Below are 22,441 nucleotides of genomic sequence, written 5' to 3' on the forward strand. Positions count from 1 at the left end.
AGCTTTTTTTTTCACCACAAAACAACCAAAGACGGCTTCACATGTCTCTGCTCTCACACCTCTTAAATGACAAAATATGACATCAAATAACTACTGCGCTACATACTGTAGGTTCTTCATTAGAGGTCTCTTATTTGACTAAGAATAATAATGAGGAAGGAAGTGACGTTTTGGTGTCAGAGCTGCAGTTTGTCTTCCAGCCGCCCTCACACTGACCAACAGTCCATTCTGTCTCTGGAAGAAGACTGCTGTTGATTTTCATCATCCGTTTATATTCTTTATGTTTTATAAAGGTTTTATAAACACAGCAGTTGTAATAAGGTCATTAAATTATAGAATCACCTTTCTGATTAGAAGCTGAAGACGACAGCAGCCATGTTGATATCAGGAGCTGGATGTGTGTTTATGGGTTTCATCCTGTTCATCTCAGGTATGTTCGACTGTTTATCCTTTCTTATATAATAATAATAATAATTAACTGTGATCTGTTAAAAAAAAGCTTTTTCAGGAGTGTACAGTAGGTGTTCATTTGTAGACAAATGTTAGCCATCAAGATTTTCACTTATTCTGCTGTTAGGAGCTCTTTAGATGTATTACAGTACATCATTAAGATCCTTTACAGCTTCATACTACTATCATTGACCAGTTAGTAAAGAGAAGAATGTTACAAGAAGTATAAATGTGTCCAGATGTTTTCTGATAAGATCTTCTGTTAAAGGGGTTCAGGGACGAACAAACAGCATCTGTGCTTTAAAAGGTTCATCAGTGGATCTGCCCTGCTCAGCTCAACATCCCACTTCAACCAGGAAATGGTACACTGTACAGCTTGGAGACTACGAGTACTTTCTGAATGAGATCTCTGCAGATGGAAATCGTGTAACGTACAACATGTCTGCAGAGAGTAACTTCACTCTGACAATCAAAGATCTGACAGAGAGTGATGAAAATAATTACTGCTGCAGAGAAACTACTGACAAACCAGAAAACTGCTGGGGAAACAGAATTCAGGTCCGTGTTGCAGGTACAGTGGTTGTCAATAATTCATTACTAATTTAATACTTTAAGAATATTAACAATATAAATGAAGTCTAAATCAACATCATCATCCCAGACCTGCAGGTGAAGGTGATTCCCACCACAGAGGGACAGACAGTAACACTGATATGTAGCACCAGCTGTCCTCTGACTGAAAACCCTGCAGTCTACATCTGGTACAAGAACAGAGAGTTCCTCTATCAGGACTGGTCTCCCTGGTACCAACAGCTGGTCAGCAGTGAGGAAGCAATCACATACTCCTGTGCTATCAAAGGCTACGAGGACCTCAGAGCCCCTCAAGTCTCAGTGGGTGAGTGACAACCATCAGCTCCTTATTATATGATGAAACATCTGGATAACTGTGTTGTACTTTCAAGAATATTTTTTTTATTCATGCACCGGAGCCTTAAATTATAAAGCTCCTGAAATACAATAATTAATTGACTAAATTCACCAAAAGCTGACACCATTTCTTTTTGTCCAGATTCTGTCTCATCAACCTGCTTTAAAGTGACCTATGCTAAAGGGAGGATGTGTTCTTCTCAGCAGACATTAGAGGATGAGCCCTGCTCCATCACATATCCAACAGGTTGAGTTTCTAAAACATTTACACACACACACCTCTAATCCTTTAAACTCATTGTAGGAGCTATTTATTTGTTGTTAGTGTTTAGTTGTTGTTTTACTAATAATAAGTAGTATTTATTATTCTAGGTGTTTACTGAGATTCGATTTTTGATAGCGTTCTCCTTTAAAAGTTATTTGTTGAGTTTAACTATTTTCTTGTTTAGTATATTTAGTTTTTTGTATAATTAGTATTTTGTTTTCTTTGGGCACCGTGGTTATATAAGTAGGTAGGCAGGTAGGACCATCATGCACCTGGGTGGGCTTATGGTTTTTTACCAGAACAAGAGAGGTAGCGACATCCATGTTTTCTTTATGCTTTGTTTGTTTGCTTGCTTTTGGGTAAATAAATCATCAGAATGATGACTGGTTGGATGCATGACTGATTTAGATTTTTCCGAAAAATGGCCACTGGATTCATATCTTTCCTTTTTTCTTTTCTAATTTGTATTTTGTTAAAAGCACAATAACCAGAGATTTACACCGTCTCTCTTCCTGGATCAATCGTGTTTTGAGTTTATATATAATATAATACGTTGTTTAATCAAACAATTGATAAAAAATATTATATCTGATATTTATGATATCTATATCTATGATATTTATCATCTCCTAACAGAAGTACATGCTCAAATGAGTCCTGCAGCCGTACCAGACCATGTCAGACTGACCTGTAACTCCAGCTGTCCTCCAACTGCCTTTATACGGTATAAGAACAAACGATTAGTGATAACGATAGAGGTTACAGTTCCCACCACTTCTACTCAAAGTTTCTTCTGTGCTGTAAAAGGCCGTGAGGATCTGCGCTCTGCTGAAGTCTGTGAGTACGAACCAACTTATAAACTTATAAAATGGGATATTTGTGTTAGTGGTCTACAAATGGCAATGAGAAATATGATGATTTTAATATTGATTGATTGATTTAATATTTTTTTTGTAGTGTTATGATCAGGATTGGAAATGAACACCAGCCAAATGCTGGTAAAATATGCAAGTGGCTGCTAGATTTGCTTCTCTCACCAGCCGAAAAAACATGATACTCTATTGAGTGGCTGGTAGATTTTGGATAGAGCTGGTACGATACACCTATCTCCTGATCTGATATGTATTGCGATTTTTTTTTTTTTTTTTTTTTTTTTAACGTTATTTTCTGGGGGCATTTTTTAAGCATTTATTGATAGGACAGTGGATAGAGTCTTGGAAAGGTGGGAGAGAGAGTGATGACATGCCGAAAGGTCCACAGGCCGGATTCGAACCCGGGGCCACCGCCGCTAGGACTGAGCCTTGGCCATACATGGGCGCCCGCTCTACCGACTGAGCTAACCAGGCGCCCTGTATTGCGATTTTTAATTATAGCGATTCTATAGTATAGAGTATTGATATTAAATTTTATGATTTATTGCGATTTTTGTTATGATCCAATCAATCTTATTTCCAATCAAGTATTTTGTATATACAGTTAACTTTGTTAACACCTTATTTTGAAAACCGGACGTAGTCACACATGTATACGTCCTCTAACTTCTCCAAGTCCGTCTCTAGCTCTCCCGTCAGCTCCGTTCTCTTTATCCATCCATGATCAGCTCCATCGGGACCATTTTAATGCATTTAACATAAATGTCAGTATATGGGTGCTCTACATTCGTAGCGTCAGCCCATTTTACCTCTTTGGATTTAAATGTGAGGGTGCAGGTCGTATCCAAGCGGACCCTCCGCCGTTTTCTGCTTTCTCGCTTCGGTTCGCTGCGGTTTGTTTTGGTTGACGGATACAGAACGTATATAATGTCACGTTACTCAGACTACAACAATATAAGCGTTAACTTCCCTCTACCTCCACATAGACTCAAATGAAGCAAATACATCGATTCTGGCATTAAAAAATATATTTCAAAATTGTAACAAAAAAAAATTGAGACACATACTGTAGGTGAATTAATTTTTTCTCATCCCTAATTTTGGAATCCACCAGCCACAGTGACAGGTGGACAAAAGAGTTAATTTCCAACACTGGTTATGATTCAAATATCTTTATCTTTATCTGTAGAAGGTACTTAAAGTGAAACTGCCTCTTGTGTTTCATCTATATTTCAGGTATTGATAACAGATACTGCTGGAGTGTGAATTATGTCAGCAGGAGAATCTGTGCTCTGGAAGGTTCTTCACTGAACATTTCTAGTGGATATCCTGAGAACCAGCAGCCACAGGATTAATCATGGCATCAAATAAAGAGAAGTGGGAAAGAAGAAGTTAAAGAGCGAATGAAGGCTGCAGGTCGTGTGACGTATCATAACATGAAGAATCACCACATCCTGAGAATCAATAACCTGAAGAAGGATGACTCAGCAGAATATACATTCACACTCCAGAGAGATGATGAACGATGGCAACCTGGAGTGACTTTAGTTGTGACAGGTAATACTTTAGATTAAATACATTATTTTTGTACAGATAATTACTGACTTCCACACCATGTACTACCAGCAGTCAGCACAATAAAAGGTTGATTCATGTATTCCATTAAGCATGAATCAGCCTTTCAGTAATTCAACGTTGTCTCAATTAGAGGAGCTGCATCCAATCTACTGCTTCTTCTACTGTCTTCTAAAGGTTGGGATAGGTGGTTGGGTGTAAAACATGTAACTTTGACATTAGAGTTCATAGTTCACGTCCCATCTCCTACAAACACACAATACTGGTTACTTTATAGCATTAAGGAGATCTTTCTCTAACCTTAACTAAGTACTATAGTTTTTAAACTTAACCAGACCTAACTTAACATGTATATGAGTCTTTTACAGTATGTGGGTTGTTTAAGAAGACACTGACAAACAACCTATTTTATTGTTTAGGTATGAGGACTTACTGAGGATTTACTGACCGCTCTAACCATCTTTCAGGTCTGAATGTTCAGTTTAGTCCTTCTGCAGTGGTGACGGAGGACCAGAGAGTCACACTGACCTGCAGTACCAGCTGTCCTCTGACCGACAACACAAACTACATCTGGTTCTTCAACAGTCAACCTCTGACCCTGACAGAGAACCAAAACAAACACCTGGTTCTAGACCCAGTCAGCAGTCAGCATGCAGGAAACTACTCCTGTGCTGTCAGAACCCACAACAACAGCAGCTCTCATGAAGAGACTCTCACTGTCCAGAGTATGAGGGGGAAATGGACACCAGCAGCAGCTGCAGGAGTCTGTGCTGCTCTCCTGGTTATAATACCCCTCTCTGTCTTCTGCTGGATCAGGTGAGCAACACTGTCCTCTGTTTCAGAGCAATGACATTCACACACTAACCTGAAATCACTTATTCACTCACATATTCATTTATTTCATAAATCAGAAGAAAGAGGACTTCCAGTCAATCTCTAAGAGCTGAAGCATCACACAACATGGAGCAGGTAAAAAACAGGATTTATACAATTATTCTGCTCCATTAGAGAGACATCACTGTCTTCTATCCTGCTCTTCTTCAAAAGTAATGATCATTTCTTCACAGTCAGGACAGCCGCTTCAATTTATGCCTCTCAGCTTTTAATCTGTCTCACCTAAATCATAACCCTCTAATCCTGTAGACTTCTCTTCAGTTGTGCTCATCACCTGGTTGTTAAATAAATAAATAAATATACCATTAAAAGTAAGTAAAAATAAATGTTTAATTAACTGATAAAATGTGACATAAATGGATATTTCTATTTCAATTTGCTTTTTTAATTTATTTACCTTTGTATTAATTCCCTTATTTATTTACTCTTTGGTTTAATTTCCACTTTTATTTATTATTATTTTAAAGAATTCTTTAGTAAATTTATTTATTTTTGCATTTATTATATATTTATTTATTTATTCATGCATTTATTTTTAATTTATTTTTAAATGTATAGGTTTAATAATATATGAAAATATATACATGAATAAATAAAAGTGGAAATTAAACAAAGGGGTAAATAAATAAGGGAATTAATGCAAATGTAAATACATAAAAAAGCAAATTAAAACAGAAATATCAATTTATGTTTTATATTTTATCAATTAATTAAGAACTACAGTTATGTTTAACATATTTTTTTCTGCTTTTAGTGGCAAATTTATTTATTTATCAAATTATTTATTTATTTGTTCATTTAGTTTTTTAATTTTGGCAGGTTCTGTCGTCCATAAATATCAGCCTTTTGTAATTCATTGGATATCGACCAGTCATGATGTTCACTATTGACAGGAAAGGTATTTAAAACCTGCAATTAAATAGTGTTTTCATTGCACAGTTTTAATGAGCCAATACATTAATCATTCTTCTAAAATAACCTTTGGGATGAAACACTAAATAGGTGAACACATTTTCAAGCCACCAAACATTTGCAAAATATAACTAAAAAGGCTTCAAAAAACTCATTAATTGAGCTCTAGTTGAACGTTATAATGCTCTGATAGGAGGATCAGCCAAACTTTTGAATGTAAAGTCATTTTATGTGTCTTGTCTCCTCAGATAAACCTCGGTTCCATATATGAAAACATGTCAACTCGATCAGCAGAGCAGGATGACCATCACTACGGCAGACTCCACTTCTCTGAGGACCACACAGATGATCTCTACTCCACCATAGAGCCTTCTCGCTAAACAAAACTTTGTTACCATGGTATTTTGTAAGGGATCCTCCCCTGAAGGTTTAAGTGACTAGAATAACTAAAGTAACATAGCAGGGACCGGCAAGTGTAAAGCAAAGAGCAAACATAAGGGCAAGTTCATATTTCTTTCTGCTGAATGCAATGAGAAACTTTTCTGCCTGATATAGCAGACTTCACTGTAACAATGCAGCAGCTTTTCAGTTCACTCCATGCTAATGTGAACCTCAGGTTTCCCAAAAGGACTGAGCTTCACAAGTACAATCATGCCAACAAGCCTGAGCTCTTTAAGACACATCTTCAAATAGGACATGTGATGCACTTTGCCTGTGTGTAGGATGCAAGTGGACGAGCAGCTGAAGAGTTAAGAGCGAGTAGACTGCAGCATGCAACACTGTGTGAAAACTCCCAACAATGATTTGAGAACAGATTCCATGTTTTACAAGCAAAGAGGCCACAGATCAGATCAGTTGACAGCCCCATTAGTGGCAGGTGAATCAGTGTCTCAACTAGGGACAAAGAGAGGAGAAGCAGAGACTAAACTCTGGTGCTTTTTTTGACAACAGCCACTAGATGGCGCTGCCACCATTTTGGACTGAAAACTCCAATGAGTCTGTGTCCATGGATGTATAAAGAGACGTCTGAAAATCAAGAGATCTTTTTTTTTTTTTTAGATAAATCAACTTCCCAGTATCGGTAGCTAGTAGCACTAGTAGCATGATATAAACAGAATTTATTGGAGTTGTAGGCTATTTACTAACACGCAGGGCAAAAGAACAGGACACAACCTTTTATACATCCCTGGTTTGAGATTGTTCTCAAAATCTGTGTGCTGGATTTTACCAACTTCCATTTATGTCCATCGCTCACTTTATGCTCCTCTGGGAAGCAGCCGGGTAAAAAAGTTTAATAAGTAAGTAAGTAAATTGTTATAATAGTATGTGTATTTATAATATTTGTACTGCTCAACACGGGCCATTTCAGCAGAGACATTAAAATGATGACAATAGAATAGAAATCATTTTGCTTTACTTTTGTACGGCAATTCGGCGGAAGCGTAGCTTTGCTGCTGGGCGCTGACGTTGCAATGGAACGAACAATTGACTTTCACTTCTTAACGACATACATTCTTTGTTAGGCATAATGTTGTAGCTAAATGCAAGAAAATAAAATAAAAATACAATTGCTTCTTAATGGAAATGTGTGCGTGTGCATTTTGTGATGATGTGACTCTCAGTGTCTGACTGGTTGGCCACATCTAATCTTTAGCACAGATCACTTTGCCAGAAAAGCTTGTTGCATCACTGTATGGCAGTTTTCTAGTGTGCTTCATGTTATGTTACGTTATGGAGGATTCTCAGCTGTTACTGCAAAAAAAGGTTTTTGTTAAACAGTTTTTACTGTCAAAAATGTATGGTGCTCTGCATGTGATGAGCTGAACTAAAAGATCGTAGCTATTTGTGGCTGCAGCTTTTTTTTCTACCACAAAAAAACCACAGACGGCTTCACGTGTCTCTGTTCTCACTCTGAGAACTTTGACATGATGAAAACATAATGTAATTTACTCCTAATGCATGTTGCATGAAGACACTCTGTCACCATGTAACAATACAAAACAATAATAATTTGGATTAAATACAGAGTGAAGTTAAAGTCAAAGTTTTCAATGACAAAACATGACATCAAATAACTACTGTGCTATTTAGGTTCTGCACTAGAAGTCTCAGGAAGGAAGTGACGTTTTGGTGTCAGAGCTGCAGTTTGTCTTCCAGCCGCCCTCACACTGACCAACAGTCCATTCTGTCTCTGGAAGAAGACTGCTGTTGATTTTCTTCATCCGTTTATATACTATATTTTTATAAAGGTTTTATAAAAACAACAGTTGTAATAAGGTCCTTAAATTATAGAATCACCTTTCTGATTAGAAGCTGAAGACGACAGCAGCCATGTTGATATCAGGAGCTGGATGTGTGTTTATGGGTTTCATCCTGTTCATCTCAGGTATGAATGACTGTTTATCCTTTCTTATATAATAATAATAATAATAATAAACTGTGATCTGTTAAAAAAAAAGTTTTTCAGGAGTGTACAGTAGGTGTTCATTTGTAGACAAATTGTAGGAAATTGCAGACTGATATAAAAGAAAATGTTAGCCATCAAGATTTTCACATATTCTGCTGTAACTAGGTCTTTAGATGTATTACAGTACATCATTATAGCATCATACTACTATCATTGACCAGTTAGTAAAGAGAAGAATGTTACAAGAAGTATAAATGTGTCCAGATGTTTGCTGATGAAATCTTCTGTTAAAGGGTTTCAGGTACGAACAAACAGCATCTGTGCCTTAAAAGGTTCATCAGTGGATCTGCCCTGCTCAGCTCAACATCCCACTTCAACCATGAAATGGTACACTGGACACTGGATTGGCTACAAGTACACTCTGAATGACATCTCTGCAGATGGAAATCATGTAACGTACAACATGTCTGCAGAGAGTAACTTCACTCTGACAATCAAAGATCTGACAGAGAGGGATGGAAACAATTACTGCTGCGGAGAAACTGACAAACCAGAAAAATGCTGGGGAAACAGAATTCAGCTCTGTGTTGCAGGTACAGTGGTTGCCACTTCTTTATTACTAATGTATTACTTTAAGAATAATAACAATATGAAGTCTAATTCAACGCCATCATCCCAGACCTGCAGGTGAAGGTGATTCCCACCACAGAGGGACAGACAGTAACTCTGATATGTAGCACCAGCTGTCCTCTGACTGAAAACCCTGCAGTCTACATCTGGTACAAGAACAGAGAGTTCCTCTATCAGGACTGGTCTCCCTGGTACCAACAGCTGGTCAGCAGTGAGGAAGCAGTCACATACTCCTGTGCTATCAAAGGCTACGAGGATCTCAGAGCCCCTCAAGTCTCAGTGGGTGAGTGACAACCATCAGCTCCTCATCATGTTACACAACCTGGAGTCTAACAAGTTACACTGTTAAGAAAAATGTAATCATTGAGAAACAACACACAATACATCTGACCATCACAAATATAAATAAGGTATCTCTTTTATTTTTGTCCAGATTCTGTCTCATCGACCTGCTTTAAAGTGACCTATGCTAAAGGGAGGATGTGTTCTTCTCAGCAGACATCAGAGGATGAGCCCTGCTCCATCACATATCCAACAGGTTGAGTTTACAGAAACATCCACAAACACACCTCCTACCCCCACACCTCTAAGACATATCTTTGCTCTTTTCATCTCTAATTTGCATTTAAAAGTTAAAAGCACAACAACCACAGTTTTACACCTTCTCTCTTTCTGGATAAACCATGCTTTGAGTTTATATTTAATAATGTATATATTTATTAATTGATTTAATCAAACAACTGATGAAAAATGTATTTGTTATCTCCCAACAGAAGTACATGTTCAAATGAGTCCTGCAGCCACATCAGACCATGTCAGAGTGACCTGTAACTCCAGCTGTCCTCCAACTGCCTTTATATGGTATAAGAGCAGCAATTTAGTGATAACGAAAGAGGTTATAGTTCCCACCACTGCTGCTGAAAGTTTCTCCTGTGCTGTAAAAGGCCATGAGGATCTGCACTCTGCTGAAATCTGTGAGTACGAACCAACTTATAAACTTATAAAATTGGATATTTGTGTTAATGGTGTACAAATGGCAATGAGAAATATGATGATTTTAATATTGATTGATTGATTTAATATTTTTATTTGTAGTGTTATGCTAGATTTGCTTCACTCACCAGCCAAAAAAACAATGGTACTCTATTGAGTGGCTGGTAGATTTTGGATAGAGCTGGTATGATACACCTATCTCCTGATTCCATACAATCATGATACTTGGGTGCCGATTTGATATGTATTGTGATTTTTAGGTATAGCAATTCTATAAGTATTGCAACTCAATATTAAGATTTCTTGTGATTTTTGATAACTTTTTTAACACTAAACCATGGGGAAAAGTTGAATCATACACTTCTAGGGATGTGGGAATTTAATATCTAAATTAATACTGTAAAAATGTTTAATTTTCAGCATGTATGTAGTCAGAGATGTCCTGAAGTCAAATAAATCACTCATTGTCAGGAATTATTTATGAATTTTTTTCCAGCAACACAAAAATCAAAGAATAAAAACATTTCCCTCACAAGTTAGTGGAATTTTCTTTTTAATTTATAAGACACATGTAATGTTTTATACTTCTGGTGAATATAATCTAATTAATCTTATTTCCATATTTGTATTTTGTATATACAGTTCCCTTAACACCTTATTTTGAAAACTGGACGTAGTCCCACGTGTATACTTCGTCTAACTTCTCCAAGGTGGTCTCTAGCTCTCCCGTCAGCTCTGTTCTCTTTATACATCCATGGTCGGCTCCATCGGGGCCGTTTGAATGCATTTAACATAAATGTCAGTATATGGGAGCTCTACAGTTGTAGCGTCGGCCCATTTGACCACAGAGAGGAGAGTGACGGCCGGCTCGACCGCGCGTTACCGCGATACGATAACGTTTCCTGTCCATGACAGAGTTAGCATGCAGCTTAAGCCGTGATCTCTAGCTCTGCTTTTCCTGTCAATGTGTGAAACCCAAAGTGTTTCCATACTTTACTGAATGTGTAGTGTTTACCACGCTGGATTTAAAATGGGAGGGTGCAGGTCGTATCCACGCAGACCCTCCGCCATTTTCTACTTTCTCGCTTTGGCTTGCTGACATTAAATCATCATGATCATTACTCAGACTACAACAATAAAAGCGGTAACTTCCTTCTACCTCCACACAGACTCAAATTAAGCAAATATATAGATTCTGGCATTAAAAAATCAATTTCAAACTTGTAAAGAAAAAAAAAGTGCGTGCATAGGTGAATCAATTTTTTTCTCACTCCTTAATTTTAGAATCCAGCAGCCACAGTGACAGGTGGACAAAAAAGTTAATTTCCAACACTGGTTATGATTTAAATATCTTTATCTTTTATCTGTAGAAGGTACTTAAAGTGAATCTGCCTCTTGTCTCATATATATTTCAGGTATTGATAACAGCACCTGCTGGAGTGTGAATTATGTCAGCAGGAGAATCTGTGCTCTGGAAGGTTCTTCACTGAACATTTCTGGTGAATATCCTGAGAACCAGCAGCCAAAATATAAATTATGGTATAAAATAAAGAGAAGTGGGAGAGAAGAAGCTGAAGAGCTGATTGAGACTGCAGGTCGTCGTGTGACATATCATGACAACATGAAGAATCACCACATCCTGAGAATCAATAACCTGAAGAAGGATGACTCAGCAGAATACACATTCACACTCCAGAAAGATGATGAACGATGGAAACCTGGAGTGACTTTAATTGTCACAGGTAATACTTTAGATTAAATACATTATTTTTGTATAGTGAATTATTGACTTCCACACCATGTACTACCAGCAGTCAGCACAATAAAAGGCTGATTCATGATTCATGTATTCCATGAAGCATGAAATGGCCTGTCAGTCATTCAACGTTGTCTTGTTGGATGTACAGAACATGCAACTTTGACACTAGAGTTCACGTCTTTACTTTATAGCATGAAGGAGATCTTTCTCTAACCTTAACTAGTACCATCGTTTTTAAACTTAACCAGACCTAACTTAACATGTATATGAGTCTTTTACAGTATGTGGGTTTTTTAAGAAGACACTGACAAACATCCAATTATATTGTTTAGGTATGAGGACTTACTGAGGATTTACTGACCGCTCTAACCATCTTTCAGGTGTGAAAGTTCAGTTTAGTCCTTCTGCAGTGGTGACGGAGGACCAGAGAGTCACACTGACCTGCAGTACCAGCTGTCCTCTGACTGACAACACAAACTACATCTGGTTCTTCAACAGTCGACCTCTGACCCTGACAGAGAACCAAAACAAACACCTGGTTCTAGACCCAGTCAGCAGTCAGCATGCAGGAAAATACTCCTGTGCTGTCAGAACCCACAACAACAGCAGCTCTCATGAAGAGACTCTCACTGTCCAGAGTATGAGGGGGAAATGGACACCAGCAGCAGCTGCAGGAGTCTGTGCTGCTCTCCTGGTTATAATACCCTCTCTGTCTTCTGCTGGATCAGGTGAGCAACACTGTCCTCTGTTTCAGAGCAATGACATTCACACACTAACCTGAAATCACTTATTCACTCACATATTCATTTATTCCATAAATCAGAAGAAAGAGGACCTCCAGTCAATCTCCAAGAGCTGAAGCATCACACAACATGGAGCAGGTAAAAAACAGGATTTATACAATTATTCTGCTCCATTAGAGAGACATCACTGTCTTCTATCCTGCTCTTCTTCAAAAGTAATGATCATTTCTTCACAGTCAGGACAGCAGCTTCAATTTATGCCTCTCAGCTTTTAATCTGTCTCACCTAAATCATAACCCTCTAATCCTGTAGACTTCTCTTCAGTTGTGCTCATCACCTGTACGCGTTCCTGCTACACTGCTCCATGCTTTCTCTCAGCTTTTTATTTGTTTAATAAACAACATTTTATAGCTACAGTAAGACGTTTTTAAAATATAATTGGCAAATATCTATGGAGGACGAAACCTGCCAAAATAAGAAACAAATGATTAAATAAACAAATTACTCGATAAATAAATAAATAAATATACCATTAAAGTAAGTAAAAATAAATGTTTAATTAAATGATAAAATGTGACATAAATGGATATTTCTATTTCAATTAGCTTTTTTAATTTATTTACCTTTGTATTAATTCCCTTATTTATTTACTCTTCTGTTTAATTTCCACTTTTATTTATTATTATTTTAAAGAATTCTTTAGTAAATTTATTTATTTTTGCATTCATTTTTATCTATATATTTTTGCATTTATTATATAATTATTTATTTATTCAGGCATTTATTTTTTATTTATTTTATATTTATTTTCAAATGTATATGTTTAATAATTCATGAAAATATATACATGAATAAATAAAAGTGGAAATTAAACAAAGGGGTTAATAAATAAGGGAATTAATGCAAAGGTAAATACATAAAAAAACAAATTAAAACAGAAATATCAATTTATGTTTTATATTTTCTCAATTAATTAAGGACTACAGTTATTATTAACATAATTTGTTTCTAGTTTTAGTGGCAAATTTATTTATTTATCGAGTCATTTATTTAATTATTTCTGATTTTGTTAGGTTCTGTCGTCCATAAATATCAGCCTTTTGTAATTCATTGGATATCGACCAGTCATGATGTTCACTACTGATAGGACAGGTATTTAAAACCTGCAATTAAATAGTGTTTTCGCTGCACAGTTTTAATGAGCCAATACATTAATCCTTCTTCTAAAATAATCTTAATTTAATAATATAAATGGAGGATGGAACCTGCCAAAATAAAAAATAAATGAATAAATGATTCGATAAATGAAAAACATTGCCATTAAAAGTAGCAAAAAATTTATGAAAAACAAATGTAGTCATTAATGAATTGATAAAATGAAACATAAATTGATATTTGTTTCAATTTGTTTTTTTATTTATATACCTTTGCATTTATTCCATTATTTATTTACTCTTCTGTTTAATTTCCACTTTTATTTATTCACGTATTTATTTTTATGATTTTTTTATTGTATTTATTCATTTATTTTATTATTCTAAAATACCCTTTGGGATGAAACACTAAATAGGTGAACACATTTTCAAGCCACCAAACATTTGCAAAATATACCTAAAAAGGCTTCAAAAACCCCTCATCAATTGAGCTCTAGTTGAACGTTATAATGCTCTGATAGGAGGATCAGCCAAACTTTTGAATGTAAAGTCATTTTATTTGTCTTGTCTCCTCAGATAAACCCCGGTTCCATATATGAAAACATGTCAGCTCGATCAGCAGAGCAGGATGACCATCACTATGGCAGACTCCACTTCTCTGAGGACCACACAGATGATCTCTACTCCACCATAGAGCCTTCTCGCTAAACAAAACTTTGTTATCATGGTATTTTGTAAGGGACCCTCCCCTGAAGGTTTAAGTGACTAGAATAACTAAAGTAACATAGCAGGGACAGGAAAGTGTAAAGCAAAGTGCAAACATAAGGGCAAGCTCATCTTTGTTTCTGCTGAACGCAATGAGAAACTTTTCTGCCTGATATAGCAGACTTCACTGTAACAATGCAGCAGCTTTTCAGTTCACTCCATGCTAATGTGAACCTCAGGTTTCCCAAAAGTACTGAGCTTCACAAACACAATCATGCCAACAAACCTGAGCTCTTTAAGACACATCTTCAAATAGGAGGTGTGATGCACTTTGCCTGTGTGTAGGATGCAAGTGGACGAGCAGCTGAAGAGTTAAGAGCGAGTAGACTGCAGCATGCAACACTGTGTGAAAACTCCCAACAACGATTTGAGAACAGATTCCATGTTTTACAAGCAAAGAGGCCACAGATCAGATCAGTTGACAGCCCCATTAGTGGCAGGTGAATCAGTGTCTCAACTAGGGACAAAGAGAGGAGAAGCACAGAGACTAAACTCTGGTGCTTTTTTTGACAACAGCCACTAAATGGAGCTGCCAATGCACTGAAAATGACTGAAAACTCCAATGAGTTTGTGTCCATGGATGTATAAAGAGACGTCTGTAAATCAGAGGATCATTTTTTTTTAGATAAATCAACTTCCCAGTACGAACACTTAAATATCCATCATTAAAATCATCATGTCCTAAAAGTTGTAAAACTAACAGCTGAATCCAGAGTTATTTTCCTCGGCATAATGAACGTGCATCAGACCCACGGGACTGCACCGTCCTGCACGCTCAGAAGACATATCTGGTTCTGCCAGCTTCCTGCTAGCTGTATGCGGCTGTAATAATGGATATATTGGCTGTAATTCATCACTTTTATTATCTTATAATACACCCATGGGCTGTATGCTGTAAGCCTGTACCGTGGTGGATGTATTAACATCTCTGCTCCCAAACAACCGGCTATCGGCCAGTAGCTAGTAGTGCAAGTAGCATGACATCAACAGAGTTTAATGGAGTTGTAGGCTATTTACTGACACGCAGGGCAAAAGAACAGGACACAACCTCTTATACGTCCATGGTCTGTGGTCTAGTGGACTCCAGTTATGATCCTTGACATGAAAAAGTTTGAGATTGCTCAAAATCTGTGTGCTGGATTTTACCAACTTCCATTTATATGTCCATCGCTCACTTTATGCTCCTCTGGGAAGCAGCCGGGCAAAAAAGTTTAATAAGTAAGTAAATTGTTATAATATGTATATTTATAATATTTGTACTGCTCAACACAGGCCACTTCAGTAGAGACATTAAAATGATGACAATAGAATAGAAATCATTTTACTTTACTTTTGTACGGCACTACGGCGGAAGCGTAGCTTTGCTGCTGGGCGCTGACGTTGCAATGGAACGAACAACTGACTTTCACTTCTTAGCATCATACGTTCTTTGCTAGGCATAATGTTGTAGCTAAATGCCATAAAATTAAATAAAAAGTACTATTGCTTCTTAATGGAAATGTGTGTGTGTGCATTTTGTGATGATGTGGCTCTCAGTGTCTGACTGGTTGGCCACATCTAATCTATAGCACAGATCACTTTGCCAGAAAAGCTTGTTGCATCTCTGTGTGGCAGTTTTTAGTGTGCTTCATGTTGTGTTACGTTATGGATGGTTCTCAGCTGTGACTGCAAAAAAAGTTTTTTCTAAAATAGTTTGTACCTTCAAAAATATATGGTGCTCTGCATGTGATGCATGAACTAAAAGATCGTAGTTATTTGTGTCTACAGCTTTTTTTTCCACCACAGAACATCCACAGACGGCTTCACATGTCTCTGCTCTCACACCTCTCAAATGACAAAATATGACGTCAAATAACTACTGCGCTACATACTGTAGGTTCTTCATTAGAGGTCTCTTATTTGACTAAGAATAATAATGAGGAAGGAAGTGACGTTTTGGTGTCAGAGCTGCAGTTTGTCTTCCAGACGCCCTCACACTGACCAACAGTCCATTCTGTCTCTGGAAGAAGACTGCTGTTGATTTTCATCATCCGTTTATATTCTTTATGTTTTATAAAGGTTTTATAAACACAGCAGTTGTAATAAGGTCATTAAATTATAGAATCACCTTTCTGATTAGAAGCTGAAGACGACAGCAGCCATGTTGATATCAGGAGCTGGATGTGTGTTTATGGGTTTCATCCTGTTCATCTCAGGTATGAATGACTGTTTATCCTTTCTTATATCATAATAATAATAATAATTAACTGTGATCTGTTAAAAAAAAAAGTTTTTCAGGAGTGTACAGTAGGTGTTCATTTGTAGACAAATTGTAGGAAATTGCAGACTGATATAAAAGAAAATGTTAGCCATCAAGATTTTCACATATTCTGCTGTAACTAGGTCTTTAGATGTATTACAGTACATCATTACAGCATCATACTACTATCATTGACCAGTTAATAAAGAGAAGAATGTTACAAGAAGTTTAAATGTGTCCAGATGTTTGCTGATGAAATCTTCTGTTAAAGGGGTTCAGGTACGAACAAACAGCATCTGTGCCTTAAAAGGTTCATCAGTGGATCTGCCCTGCTCAGCTCAACATCCCACTTCAACAATGAAATGGTACACTGGATACTCGGGTAAATCCGAAAATGAGATCTCTGCAGATGGAAATCGTGTAACATACAACATGTCTGCAGAGAGTAACTTCACTCTGACAATCAAAGATCTGACAGAGAGGGATAGAAACTTTTACTGCTGCAGAGAAACTACTGACAAACCAGAAATCTGCAAGGAAAACAGAACTTGGCTCCGTGTTGCAGGTACAGTGGCTGTCAGTATTTTACTATTTTAAAACTAATATCAGTAAATGAATTCTTATTTTTAACACCATGATGATCCCAGACCTGCAGGTGAAGGTGATTCCCACCACAGAGGGACAGACAGCAACTCTGATATGTAGCACCAGCTGTCCTCTGACTGAAAACCCTGCAGTCTACATCTGGTACAAGAACAGAGAGTTCCTCTATCAGGACTGGTCTCCCTGGTACCAACAGATGGTCAGCAGTGAGGAAGCAGTCACATACTCCTGTGCTATCAAAGGCTACGAGGACCTCAGAGCCCCTCGAGTCTCAGTGGGTGAGTGACAACCATCAGCTCCTCATCATGTTACACAGCCTGTAGTCTAACAAGTTACACTTTCAAGAAAAGTGGAATCATTGAGAAACAACAACAGACAATACATCTGACCATCACAAATATAAATAAGGTATCTCTTTTATTTTTGTCCAGATTCTGTCTCATCGACCTGCTTTAAAGTGACCTATGCTAAAGGGACAATGTGTTCTTCTCAGCAGACATCAGAGGATGAGCCCTGCTCCATCACATATCCAACAGGTTGAGTTTACAGAAACATCCACAAACACACCTCCTACCCCCACACCTCTAAGACATATCTTTGCTCTTTTCATCTCTAATTTGCATTTAAAAGTTAAAAGCACAACAACCACAGTTTTACACCTTCTCTCTTTCTGGATAAACCATGCTTTGAGTTTATATTTAATAATGTATATAGTTATTAATTGATTTAATCGAACAACTGATTAAAATGTATTTGTCATCTCCCAACAGAAGTACATGTTCAAATGAGTCCTGCAGCAAAACCAGACCATGTCGGACTGACCTGTAACTCCAGCTGTCCTCTAACTGCCTTAATATTGTATGAGAGCAGCTCTTTAGTGAGAAAGAAAGAGTTTATAGTTCCCACCACTGCTACTGAAAGTTTCTCCTGTGCTGTAAAAGGCCGTGAGGATCTGCGCTCTGCTGAAATCTGTGAGTACAAACCAATAATTTTAATTTTATTAATTTAATATTGATTGATTGATTTAATATTGTTTTTGTAGTGTTATGATCAGGGTTGGAAATGAACACCAGACAAATGCTGGTAAAATATGCAAGTGGCTGCTAGATTTTCTTCACTCACCTGCCAAAAAAAACAATGATACTCTATTGAGCTGGTAGATTTTGGATAGAGCTGGTACGATACACCTATCTCCTGATTCGATACTATCAAGATACTTGGGTGCCGATTTGATATGTATTGCGATTTTTTAGTATAGCGATTCTATAAGTATTGTGATTCAATATTATGATTAATTGCGATTTTTGTTATTATCAAATCAATCTTATTTCTATATATGTAATTTTAATATACAGTTTACTTTGTTAACACCTTATTTTGAAAACCGGATGTAGTCACACGTGTATACGTCTAACTTCTCCAAGGTGGTCGCTAGCTCTCCCATCAGCTCCGTTCTCTTTATAATATAATAATAATAATAATAATAATAAATTAAACTTATATAGCGCTTTTAAAGATCTCAAAGACGCTTTACACTATCGAGTGGAAAACGGTGTGAGACAAACAGGAGACAAACGACATACACAGGCGCACACTCAAACATACACACGGACAAATGGGTAAGGGGGGGAGGGCTACAAGTAGGCAGAGGAGAAAAGATGGGTCTTGAGGCGGGACTGGAATATGGTGAGGGAATCGGAGTCTCTGATGAGTTTTGGGAGGGAGTTCCAAAGCTTGGGAGCTGCCCTGGAGAATGCTCTGTCCCCAAAGCTGCGGAGGTTGGACTTGGGGGTTGAAAGTAGACCAGCTGAGGTGGATCTGAGGGACCGTTGGGGTTGGTAAGGGGAGAGGAGGTCAGAGAGGTAGGGGGGGGGCAAGTTGGTGGAGGGCTTTGTAGGTGAGGGTTAGGATTATACATCCATGGTCAGCTCCATCGGGGCCGTTTGAATGCATTTACATAAATGTCAGTATATGGGAGACGATTTTACCACTTTGGATATGAATGTGAGGGTGCAGGTCGTATCCACGCGGACCCTCCCCCGTTTTCTGCTTTCCCACTTCGGCTCACTGCGGTTTGTTTTGGTTGACGGATACAGAACGGATATGATGTCACTTTACTCAGACTACAACAATAAAAGCAGTAACTTCCTTCTACCTCCACATAGACTCAAATAAAGCAAATATATTGATTTTGGCATTAAAAAATCTATTTCAAAATTGTAAAAAAAACAATTGCGATACATACGTGAATTGATTTTTTCTAACCCCTTAATTTTAGAATCCAGCAGCCACAGTGACAGGGGGACAGTTCATTTCCAACACTGGTTATGATTAAAATATCTTTATCTTTTATCTGTAGAAGGTACATAAAGTGAAACTGCCTCTTGTTTCTCATCTATATTTCAGGTGTTAATAACAGCAACTGCTGGAGTTTGAATTATGTCAGCAGGAGAATCTGTGCTCTGGAAGGTTCTTCACTGAACATTTCTATTAAATATTCTGAAAACCAGCAGCCTAAAGATAAATTATGGTATAAAATAAAGAGAAGTGGGAAAGAAGAAGTTGAAGAGCCAATGGAGATTGCAGGTCGTGTGACGTATCATGAACATATGAAGAATCACCACATCCTGAGAATCAATAACCTGAAGAAGGATGACTCAGCAGAATACACATTCAGACTCCAGAAAGATGGAGTGACTTTAGTTGTCACAGGTAATACTTAAGATTAAATACATTATTTTTGTGTAGTGAATTACTGAGTTCCACACCATGTACTACCAGCAGTCAGCACAATAAAAGGTTGATTCATGTTTTCTATGAAGCATGAATCAGCCTTTCAGTACAACATTCAGCGTTGTCTCAATTAGAAGAGATGCATTCAATCTGCTGCTTCTTCTACTGTCTTCTAAAGGTTGGGATAGGTGGTTGGTGTACAAAACATGCGACTTTGACACTAGAGTTCACAGTTCATGTCCCATCTCCTACAAACACACAATACTGGTTACTTTATAGCATGAAGGAGATCTTTCTCTAACCTTAACTAGTACCATAGTTTTTAAACTTAACCAGACCTAACTTAACATGTATATGAGTCTTTTACAGTATGTGGGTTGTTTTAGAAGACACTAACAAACAACCTATTTTATTGTTTAGGTATGAGGACTTACTGAGGATTTACTGACCGCTCTAACCATCTTTCAGGTGTGAAAGTTCAGTTTAGTCCTTCTGCAGTGGTGACGGAGGACCAGAGAGTCACACTGACCTGCAGTACCAGCTGTCCTCTGACTGACAACACAAACTACATCTGGTTCTTCAACAGTCGACCTCTGACCCTGACAGAGAACCAAAACAAACACCTGGTTCTAGACCCAGTCAGCAGTCAGCATGCAGGAAAATACTCCTGTGCTGTCAGAACCCACAACAACAGCAGCTCTCATGAAGAGACTCTCACTGTCCAGAGTATGAGGGGGAAATGGACACCAGCAGCAGCTGCAGGAGTCTGTGCTGCTCTCCTGGTTATAATACCCTCTCTGTCTTCTGCTGGATCAGGTGAGCAACACTGTCCTCTGTTTCAGAGCAATGACATTCACACACTAACCTGAAATCACTTATTCACTCACATATTCATTTATTCCATAAATCAGAAGAAAGAGGACCTCCAGTCAATCTCCAAGAGCTGAAGCATCACACAACATGGAGCAGGTAAAAAACAGGATTTATACAATTATTCTGCTCCATTAGAGAGACATCACTGTCTTCTATCCTGCTCTTCTTCAAAAGTAATGATCATTTCTTCACAGTCAGGACAGCAGCTTCAATTTATGCCTCTCAGCTTTTAATCTGTCTCACCTAAATCATAACCCTCTAATCCTGTAGACTTCTCTTCAGTTGTGCTCATCACCTGTACGCGTTCCTGCTACACTGCTCCATGCTTTCTCTCAGCTTTTTATTTGTTTAATAAACAACATTTTATAGCTACAGTAAGACGTTTTTAAAATATAATTGGCAAATATCTATGGAGGACGAAACCTGCCAAAATAAGAAACAAATGATTAAATAAACAAATTACTCGATAAATAAATAAATAAATATACCATTAAAGTAAGTAAAAATAAATGTTTAATTAAATGATAAAATGTGACATAAATGGATATTTCTATTTCAATTAGCTTTTTTAATTTATTTACCTTTGTATTAATTCCCTTATTTATTTACTCTTCTGTTTAATTTCCACTTTTATTTATTATTATTTTAAAGAATTCTTTAGTAAATTTATTTATTTTTGCATTCATTTTTATCTATATATTTTTGCATTTATTATATAATTATTTATTTATTCAGGCATTTATTTTTTATTTATTTTATATTTATTTTCAAATGTATATGTTTAATAATTCATGAAAATATATACATGAATAAATAAAAGTGGAAATTAAACAAAGGGGTTAATAAATAAGGGAATTAATGCAAAGGTAAATACATAAAAAAACAAATTAAAACAGAAATATCAATTTATGTTTTATATTTTCTCAATTAATTAAGGACTACAGTTATTATTAACATAATTTGTTTCTAGTTTTAGTGGCAAATTTATTTATTTATCGAGTCATTTATTTAATTATTTCTGATTTTGTTAGGTTCTGTCGTCCATAAATATCAGCCTTTTGTAATTCATTGGATATCGACCAGTCATGATGTTCACTACTGATAGGACAGGTATTTAAAACCTGCAATTAAATAGTGTTTTCGCTGCACAGTTTTAATGAGCCAATACATTAATCCTTCTTCTAAAATAATCTTAATTTAATAATATAAATGGAGGATGGAACCTGCCAAAATAAAAAATAAATGAATAAATGATTCGATAAATGAAAAACATTGCCATTAAAAGTAGCAAAAAATTTATGAAAAACAAATGTAGTCATTAATGAATTGATAAAATGAAACATAAATTGATATTTGTTTCAATTTGTTTTTTTATTTATATACCTTTGCATTTATTCCATTATTTATTTACTCTTCTGTTTAATTTCCACTTTTATTTATTCACGTATTTATTTTTATGATTTTTTTATTGTATTTATTCATTTATTTTATTATTCTAAAATACCCTTTGGGATGAAACACTAAATAGGTGAACACATTTTCAAGCCACCAAACATTTGCAAAATATACCTAAAAAGGCTTCAAAAACCCCTCATCAATTGAGCTCTAGTTGAACGTTATAATGCTCTGATAGGAGGATCAGCCAAA

General features: G+C 36.7%; 3 protein-coding genes across 10 annotated transcripts in view; 2 read left to right on the plus strand and 1 right to left on the minus strand.

Annotated features, from left to right (window-relative positions):
- Positions 1-22,441, minus strand: part of LOC141765020 (85/88 kDa calcium-independent phospholipase A2-like) — a 68,708-nt gene that overhangs the window by 18,481 nt on the left and 27,786 nt on the right. The window lies entirely within an intron of this gene.
- On the plus strand, positions 171-6,405 carry LOC141765017 (sialoadhesin-like). Of its 3 annotated transcripts, XM_074630830.1 has the most exons (7): positions 171-430; positions 719-1,021; positions 1,112-1,345; positions 1,520-1,624; positions 2,279-2,479; positions 3,751-4,071; positions 4,557-4,905. In XM_074630830.1, the coding sequence occupies exons 1-6, from the start codon at positions 376-378 to the stop codon at positions 3,867-3,869; spliced, it is 1,017 nt and encodes a 338-aa protein (XP_074486931.1). In that variant the 5' UTR covers positions 171-375; the 3' UTR covers positions 3,870-4,071; positions 4,557-4,905. The 3 variants fall into 3 exon arrangements, with proteins under 3 accessions (XP_074486931.1, XP_074486933.1, XP_074486934.1); XM_074630832.1 differs by lacking the exons at positions 171-430; positions 719-1,021; positions 1,112-1,345; positions 1,520-1,624 and adding exons at positions 5,001-5,058; positions 6,144-6,405 and having other exon boundaries at positions 2,345-2,479; XM_074630833.1 differs by lacking the exons at positions 171-430; positions 719-1,021; positions 1,112-1,345; positions 1,520-1,624 and adding exons at positions 5,004-5,058; positions 6,144-6,405 and having other exon boundaries at positions 2,345-2,479.
- The window catches only part of LOC141765014 (B-cell receptor CD22-like), a 43,257-nt gene continuing 28,987 nt past the window's right edge, over positions 8,172-22,441 (plus strand). For 2 of the 3 annotated variants that reach the window (XM_074630827.1, XM_074630826.1), the window contains exons 1-7: positions 16,985-17,150; positions 17,233-17,466; positions 17,620-17,724; positions 17,959-18,159; positions 19,595-19,900; positions 20,390-20,737; positions 20,833-20,890. In XM_074630827.1, the coding sequence (XP_074486928.1) occupies positions 17,018-17,150; positions 17,233-17,466; positions 17,620-17,724; positions 17,959-18,159; positions 19,595-19,900; positions 20,390-20,737; positions 20,833-20,890 (1,385 nt within the window). In that variant the 5' untranslated portion in view covers positions 16,985-17,017. Of the gene's footprint in view, positions 8,282-8,595; positions 8,896-8,981; positions 9,216-9,365; positions 9,471-9,705; positions 9,907-16,984; positions 17,151-17,232; positions 17,467-17,619; positions 17,725-17,958; positions 18,160-19,594; positions 19,901-20,389; positions 20,738-20,832; positions 20,891-22,441 lie in introns of those variants that run through there. The other variant, XM_074630823.1, reaches the window with a different exon arrangement.

The sequence above is a fragment of the Sebastes fasciatus genome, chromosome 3 (genome assembly GCF_043250625.1).
Source record: "Sebastes fasciatus isolate fSebFas1 chromosome 3, fSebFas1.pri, whole genome shotgun sequence".
NCBI lineage: Eukaryota > Metazoa > Chordata > Actinopteri > Perciformes > Sebastidae > Sebastes > Sebastes fasciatus.